The sequence below is a fragment of the Nicotiana tabacum genome, chromosome 18 (genome assembly GCF_000715075.1).
Source record: "Nicotiana tabacum cultivar K326 chromosome 18, ASM71507v2, whole genome shotgun sequence".
Classification (NCBI taxonomy): domain Eukaryota; kingdom Viridiplantae; phylum Streptophyta; class Magnoliopsida; order Solanales; family Solanaceae; genus Nicotiana; species Nicotiana tabacum.
In genome coordinates this window covers 27,428,600-27,436,932 of record NC_134097.1, presented here as the reverse complement: position 1 = coordinate 27,436,932, position 8,333 = coordinate 27,428,600, and the positions used below count along the sequence as shown (strand labels likewise).

General features: G+C 33.3%; 2 protein-coding genes across 3 annotated transcripts; both read right to left on the bottom strand.

Annotated features, from left to right (window-relative positions):
* Positions 1-2,026: 2,026 nt before the first annotated feature.
* Positions 2,027-2,410, bottom strand: LOC142172455 (uncharacterized). The gene has a single exon (XM_075236073.1). The coding sequence runs from the start codon at positions 2,408-2,410 to the stop codon at positions 2,027-2,029; it is 384 nt and encodes a 127-aa protein (XP_075092174.1).
* Positions 2,411-3,825: 1,415 nt separating this feature from the next.
* LOC107785719 (protein CHLOROPLAST IMPORT APPARATUS 2) lies at positions 3,826-7,569 on the bottom strand. 2 transcript variants are annotated; one of them, XM_016607086.2, is made up of 3 exons: positions 5,532-7,569; positions 4,965-5,114; positions 3,826-4,192 (listed from the first exon to the last, which is right to left on the bottom strand). In XM_016607086.2, exons 1-2 carry the CDS (start codon positions 6,594-6,596, stop codon positions 4,980-4,982), a joined length of 1,200 nt encoding a protein of 399 aa, XP_016462572.1. In that variant the 5' UTR covers positions 6,597-7,569; the 3' UTR covers positions 3,826-4,192; positions 4,965-4,979. The 2 variants fall into 2 exon arrangements, with proteins under 2 accessions (XP_016462572.1, XP_016462573.1); XM_016607087.2 differs by having other exon boundaries at positions 3,826-4,187; positions 5,532-7,562.
* Between the last annotated feature and the right edge of the window lie 764 nt (positions 7,570-8,333).

The window sequence follows — 8,333 nt, the reverse complement described above, 5'->3', positions numbered from 1 at the left end:
AAACTTACCCAAATTATCTTTTCCATTATTATGAATGAAGCATTTGCGGCCAAATGGGTGGAAGTAACTGATTTTAGGTTTCTTACGATTCCATAGCTTATATGGAGTCTTTTTAAGAATGGGTCAAATCAGACATCTGTTATGCTTACAGCTTCTACCCAGAAGTGGTGTGGGAGAGAGTTTTCCACAATCAAGGTTCTTACCATGTCCTACAAAGTTCTGTTTTACGTTCTACACTCCATTTTGTTCAGGTGATCTTGAGGAAGAGAAGTTATAAGAGATTCCTTAATCATTATAGAAGTTTTCAAAGGCTCTGCTTTCGAACTCTTCTCCATGGTCACTTCTTATAGCAGAGATGTAATATACATTTTCACGTTGTACTTCTTACAGAAGACTTCAAAAATTCCTTAGAGCTTCATCTTAATGGCTTAGAAAAATAACCCAAGTGAAGAGAAAAATCATCTATAATAACAAAATCATATTTTCTACCACCAATACTAGCAGTTCTAGTTAGACCAAACAAATCCATATGCAAGAGAAAGATGAACGAGTTTGTTTTCCTAATTGACATGCATCACAAATTTAATCTTTTGAAAAAACCTAATTTTGGAAGACCAATGACAAGATCATGTTTAAAAAGTTTTTGAATAGTATGCATGCTAGCATGGTCAAACTTTCTATGCCATAATCAGGGATCATCGATCATAGAAGCTAGACAAATTTGATTACCAAGACTATTTATGTTACTGATAGTATAAACATTCATATCTTCTAGAAAGAATAACTTTACCTGATTCATCTTCTATAAATCAACCATGCTTTTTAAAATGAATCTCATAGTCATTGTCACATAGTTGACTGATACTGAGAAGGTTGTAACCAAGTTCATCAACTAGGTACACTTCGTCTATATCATATGTTGAGCTGAGGGGGAACTCTTTCAACTCCAATTACATTCCCTTTTGATTTGTCTCCAAAAGTCTTTGTTCCTCTATCTAGTTTGGTGACCATCTTGAATAGTTGTTTGTCACCAGTCATATATCTGGAACACGCGCTATTAAGGTACCATTTTCCTTTTCGATTCTTCTAGCGTTGTTCTTGCAAAAAAGAGAAATTACTTGTTTTTAGGTACCAAGCCTTCTAGGGTCCTGAATGGTTAGTGCTCTAAGTATTAGCTTGACTAGAGGGCTTTGGGTCTCCATACCCATCTCCTGTTGTTCTTAAACCTGCAATAATTAGAGGTATGACTGAGTTTTTCATGGTAAAAATGGGAGGGTTATTTGAATTTTCAGAAACTTTTTCTCCTCTAAGTGCCCATTTTTGCCACAATGAGTATACTAGTTCTAGTCGAAGATTTATGAGGAGTGAACTAATTTGATCTAACTGAACTATGACTGGTGGATTTTTGTAATCCATTCAGTTGAAATTGAAGTTCATTAACTTCATCTTGAAGCATATCTCTGTCAATTTCACATACTTCCAACTTCAAAGCCTAGTCTTTGTTTTCTCTTTAGATTTTTTAAAGTTCATTTAGAACTTTCTCAATATCTGTAAAAGAAATATCAATAAATTCTTGGAGTTCATGACAATTAGGACATGTAGGAAGATGTACCTCACTTGTTCCTTCGTCTTCCATGAGACCAAGTTCACCTGAGTCTTCATTGCTATTTTCTTTGATGGCCATGAAGTATATGTTGGCAATTTCCTTATGATAAGATTCTTCTTCATCACTCCAATATCCAAAAGATTTCTTATTTTGAAAGTTCTTACTTAGTTTCTTTTTCAGTTCACGGCATTTAGCTTGAATGTATCCATTTTTTCACACTCGTAGCATCTTCTATTATTTTTGTCATTATCATTGTTTATCTGCCCTTTTCTGAAATTTGAGTTACCTCTTCTGCTATTTCTATTTTTCTTCATCATGGTTGTTACAACTTTGGAAAGCATAACTATGTTCTCATCTTGTTCTCCTCCTCCTCCTCCTCCTCCTCCTCCTCCTCCTCCTCCTCCTTCTTCATTTTTTGATTCAGCCACAAATGCTTTGAATGCAAGTGACTTCTTCTTTTCTTGTTGAACTTTCCTTGTCTAAGTGTGTTTTCTCAAACGTAATTAGATCATCTCTAAGTTCATCATAGGACATTTTGTCAAGATTTTTACATTCCAAAGCAATGACTTTGGGTTGCCAAATTGTGGGAAGACTTCTCAGAATTTTTCTGACTTGTTCTCCACTTTTGATTGGTCTACCAAATGATTTTAAGTCTCCAAGGATTTTCCTGAACCTGGAAAATGTTTCCTCTACTGATTCTCCTTCCTTCATTTGAAATAATTCATAGTCTCGAACTAGGAGATTGATCCTTGTTTCTTTCACTTTGTTGGTTCCTTCATATGTGACATCTAACTTATCCCACATTTTCTTTGCAGTTTCACAGCTTGATATCTTTCATAATCTTCTCCACTGATAGCATTATATAGCAAATTTATTTTCTTTAGCATTCACTTGAATAACGGTCGATTGTTCTTCAGTGTAATCATCTAAATCAAGGAGATCAGATGATACTATGATTTGACCATTGTGATCCTTCTTTGGCGGAATTGGAAGATTTTTCTTTTTGTTCACGCGCCAAACTTTAATGTCATATGACATAGTGTATGTTTTCATGCGCACTTTCCAATGAGAGAAGTGATGACCATTGAAGTAAGGGGATCGTACCTGAGAAGTTCCTTCTTGAAATAGTGCTCCAACGATTGTATTTGATCTCATGATCTTTTCCTCACTTGCTATTAAGTAATATTTGTGAGTCTTGCTCTGATACCAACTGAAAATACGAGGGGGGGGGGGGGAAGTGAATTGTAACTAATTTAAAACTTAGTCGAATTAGAAGAGAATTTGTCGACTTCACTTTATCAGCAGGTTTGATTGACGATGAAAATAAATTGCAAGGAATTTAAAAGCTGAGAGCACAATTAGATCGTTTGTATACAAGCGTGTGACATGCAAGATTTTTTGTAAACGGTGTCACAATTTTATAACATGAATATAATATGATATATAAAAATATAACTCGAATCATAATAATAAAACACAACAAATCTCTACAACATAATATTGAAAAACATAACTCGAATCATATTAATAAATCACGACTCAATTATATTACAACTCTTCTTGATAAATTTTTGTTAGAAATGTATTCAAAATAGCCTCACTAGAAATATACTAAATGTGCTTTCTTTTCTATAAAGGTACCAAACAATCAATCAAAAACTCGTAATTAACATGCAAATTTTCTTGATAAATTTTTATTGTTAGAAATGTATTCAAAATAGCCGCACTAAAAATATACTAAATGTACTTTCTTTTCGAATGTTCTTAATCGGTATCATCGATCTTCAAGAAGAAAATGAAAGGAAAAAAAAAATTAGCGGAACAACATATGGAAGCAGCAACATCCTTCAGAACTCAGAAGTTTTTATATAATTTATTGTAGCTTCAGCAAATGTGTTTGGTTCATGATTCGTTGGTTTAGATCTTTGATTAACACTTGCAGATCAATGGTTCAAACCCAGCTGGACAAGTATCTTATTTTTACATCATTTATAAAAAAAATTAAAACAAAAAAAGCAGCTACAACACTTCGAACCCATGACTAATTCTAGACAACGAGCTACCTAGATGATTATGTCAAGCAGAGTCAATTCAATCAAATTATACGTTTATTAGGTTCTGCATTTTAATTATATATAAGTATTTAGTAAAATTTCTTGACGAAATGGTGTCACGTGACAACGCTTAGTAGACTTATTGAAAGTAGTAAAATATCTCACTAGTAGACTTATTGAAGTAGTTCAACATATTATTGTTCGTCGAATGGTCTTTCTGTCTGAAACTATTCAGCTTGGTGCAAATGTAATTGGAGAAGAAAAATAAAATAAAAATAACAGGAAAAGAAAGTTCAACTATTCTGCTTCATGATGCTTGTCTTAACTAGTCTATCTTCCTTGGTACTTTGTTCTAAATGTAACTTTGCAAAAACTTTAAAAGAAAAAACCTGAAATTGGAGGGGGAAAAACTGCAAATACCCAAAAAAGAAAAGGGAAAAAAACCTAAGAACGCTGGAAAAATCATTCAAAAAAAGCTTGTTCTTGGTTATCCTAGCTCAGTCTTTGGTGAAGGGCTTTTCACAAATCTACCCTGCAAAAATAATTAAATAAATAAATATAAATATTCGAGGTTTCAAACAGAAAAAAGAAAACTTAGGGGTGTATAAAGAAATATAAAGATTTTGAAGAACTTCATTGGATGAATTGAAATAAGCTTGTATAAGTACAACTGGGCCTCAATACTTATAGAGTTGTTACTTAAGTGGATCTATGCGTAATAATAAAAGAAAACATTTTCGTTCCCCTGCATAAACTGGTTTATTTAACGACATATGGCCAATGAATGAGGATTAAGAAGAAATTTCTAACGAATTCCTAAATATAAAATTGACCTTTTTTTCTTTCAGAATTTTCTAAACTTCGATAGAGTTAATTGAAATTTAGTTCTATTTTTTAAAAAAAGAAGAAAAAGAACACAAAACAAAAAGTGAATTCAGAAAAAGTTAAAACAATCATTCACAGGCAGAAAAGTTTTAAAGGCCTTTATATGATTTATAGATCCCCACAATCTCATTTTAATTGTGCTACCCAATGATTGAGGTAAGAGTTTAACTTTATCATTTTTAAATTATAGTGGTCAAAACACAGACAAAAAAAATCAACAACTATTTAGAGATTTAGAGTTTTTTATAAATAAAAAATAAGTATCACCAAAGATCAGTATAGATAACTGTTAAAAATAAGCACAATATTAAAAAAAATAAAGCAAGTAACCCATCACAACAACTCAACAAGTAACATTGACAGTGTAATATTTGTATACTATTCAGGTCTATAGATAAATTATTTTATAATAATGGTACCTTCATTATGATCGATCAGTGTTGACTTTCTAACTTGGTGAAATTCTTTTTAATGAACACACGTGTACGTCGTTTTTCTTTGTAACGTAACACACCGGCCTCTCTCATGCCTCCATTCTCTGAGAATAAGTCTATTTGTGCCAATCTAGCCTGCATCCAATATTAAACCATTATTTACATTTTAAAATCATAATTTTAAAGAAGATTAAAAAAAAAAACATGTAAGTAGAAGACATTCGATAAAACAAACCAAATTCGTCACCTACTTGAAAGAAATAGTACTAAATAATTAGAGTGTCACAAGGGTCCCACTTAGTAGCTGGAAAACAACAGCCCAACTTGAAAATTAACAAAGGAAAAAGAGTCAAATAAAACGCGTTTAAAAAACAGAAAAGATTTTCTTATTAAAAAAAAAGGTAAGAAAGAAAGAAAGAAAAAGCGTGAGATGCACGTCCCATGGTCCAATAGTACGATTGTAGCTTACATATCTAGTACTAGTACTTCTAACTAAAATAACAGAATTCAAGATTCAATATCTCATGGCATTTTAAGGGGAAAAAAACATACTTGGACATCATTTCCGGCAGCCTCCGATCCCGGCATCTCATCGGAGAACGGCGATTCCTTATCGTACCATGCGTGCAAAACGTTGTCGTAGTTCAATTTTAGGAGCAACTCGGATTTTGGTTTTGGCACGTCAACCTCTTCTTTGGTTGATTGACTCGAATTATCCTTGTTCGTCCTCTTTGGAGTCGATTTATCTTTTGCTGATGATGGTTTAGAGCTCCTCAACTCCACGAGTCTCTCAACTTTCTTCTTCTTCTTTTGTATCGGTGGTTTGCTAAATTTAGGAGTAATGTCGATGACATTTACACTAGGATACCTCCACCAATCCCCATCATCAACATTTCTCAATGGTCGCGCTCCATTTCTCATGCCAAAATCATATTGGAGGTATCCATTTTCGAATCCTAATCCTATTGGAAAACCATAACATGTACCACCAAAATTATGTTGGTGCCTGCTATAACTAAAATTGGACTCATTTGTTGATTCATTCTCCACATTTAGCTTCCCCATAATATTATCAATGACACCCTCTTCAATTTCCTCATCCAAAATAGACTCTTCATCAAAATCTTCTTGAAATTCATCACAAACCTCTAAAAAACTATTCCCTTTGGAGTCAATTTCTCCTGGACTTTGGCATGGTTTGTCACAACGACTTATTAACCTTTGCTCAATTGGGCAATTGGGTTTTTCTAGCAATGGAGGATGGAGTAAAAACCCCGAATTTTCGACCACTTTATAAGGCACAACTAAGTCTGAGGATTCATATAACAAGGGATAGTGTGGCTTTGGGAATTTCCAAGGCTTAGTGAGGTGTTTTGTGTTGAATATTTTAGGATAGGCTGTGGATAGAAGAGCTGCAGCTTCATTGTAAGTTTGATTTGGCCTTTTCCGAGGGGTTCGAGGTTTTCTTGTGGAAATAGCAATAGGAGAATTGCTAGATTCTGAAAGAGTTGAAGAAGGTGACGATGATTGTGAAGTCCAAGAAGTAGATGGAGATTTTATAATTTCTAAATCCAATTTATAAGCTGCCCTTCCACCACCACTTAACCAAGAAGACATTGTGCTAAAAGAGAAACAGGGGAAAACAGAGAAGAAATTCAAGAATTAAAACAAAAAACAATTCTTCAATTGGTAACAGCCTGTTTACCCTCTCAAAGGTAAGGGTGAGGCCTGCACATACAAACTATCCTCCCTGGCCCCACTCATGGGATTATACTTGATTTATTGTTATTGTTGAAACAAAAGACAATTCTTGGAATTCAATGATGAATTCTTGAAAACCTTGTTAAGCAAGTCAGATTTAATTCTCAAAAATCAGGTGAATTCTCTAGGCCTGCAATTCAGAAATGAGCATCCAAATTGGAAAAGAACAAAGAAGAAGCTAGAGAAAAAGCACCAATTGGCAAGATTGTATTGGTTTTGGTGAAGTTTTCCAAGAAAGTACTATGTTTTTGTAAGGACATAAACCAAAACAGTACAATAACAGACCTTAAACCCTAAAAAGTACACTCTTTTTTAACTAAAAACCAAACTACCCAAAGCATTTTTATAAAAAAAGAAAGTCAATGAGCTAAACACTTTTCAGCTCTAACATTAAAAACTGACTTCAAACTCACCAAACAAAACAAATGGACAATGGATAAACTGCAAACCACAATATCATCAAGTCAAAACTCAAGAAAGAGAGAATTTGCTTGGATTTGCCAAGAATTGAGCTAAGGAAGAAGATGAAGCACTGAATTCAAGAAAGCACTTTGAAAAATGGGAAATATCTAAGAATGGAAATGAGGGTATTTAAATAAAGGAATTCAGAAGGGTTTTAGGGTTTGGTATATGTATAAATATATAGAAAGAAAGAGAAAGAGGGGTTTTAGGTAGAGTGGTCACGGGAGATGCATATAGAAGAGGATATAAGGCTAAGATTTGTTGATGAGAGACAGTTTCTCTCTGTGTCTGTGAAGAGATTGGGGTGTTTTTGAATACAGAGGAAAAGAACAAACAAAGCCTACAACTATTGAGTGGACCACTATTGCTTTGTGTCACAATTTCCCTATATATACTTTTGCACAATTACAATCACATATTCTCTTCGATAATTTGCTAAAATCAGGGGCAGATCTATGTAGAGATAGATGGGGTGGTACACCATCCGCTCGGGTAGAATTTCATATACGAATTGGTATTTCACTAATATTTCACGTAGAAAAGGTATATAAATATAGTGTCACCCCAAGACACAAAATGGCCGTAAGTGCCATGAGCAAAGTAGCCCTTCCCAAGCCCAATACCCAAGATTGATCCTCCTCTCCTCTTTTTCTTCACTTCTTTTATCTTCATTTATATATTTTCTCTCTATATACAATCTCATTTTTATTAATTCTTTAGATTATAAAAGTATATTTGCCTATATTTTCTTGTTCTAGGTCTCAAATTTTTTTATTTGAATATATTATTAATCATTTTTCTTTTTTATCTAGTTAAAAATATTTTTTTCTTGAAAGGACCAAATATATTTAGTTTTGTTATCATGTATTATTTATGCACCAAAAAATTTTGTAAAGCAAACCAAATTAACTCAAAATGGATCGAACCGAACCGAATTAATTTAAAATTTAGCGAACGGGCCAAATGCATGTATACTCAAATTCAACCTTTTTGATTACTGGTAAGTTTACATTAAATACAGTGACATCCGCAACCACTAAATCTTGGATCCGCCTCTAACTAAAATGCTCTTACAAAAGAATTATTTGTAAAAAAAATTATTTTATCCTTCTTGATAAGTTGTGATGACAG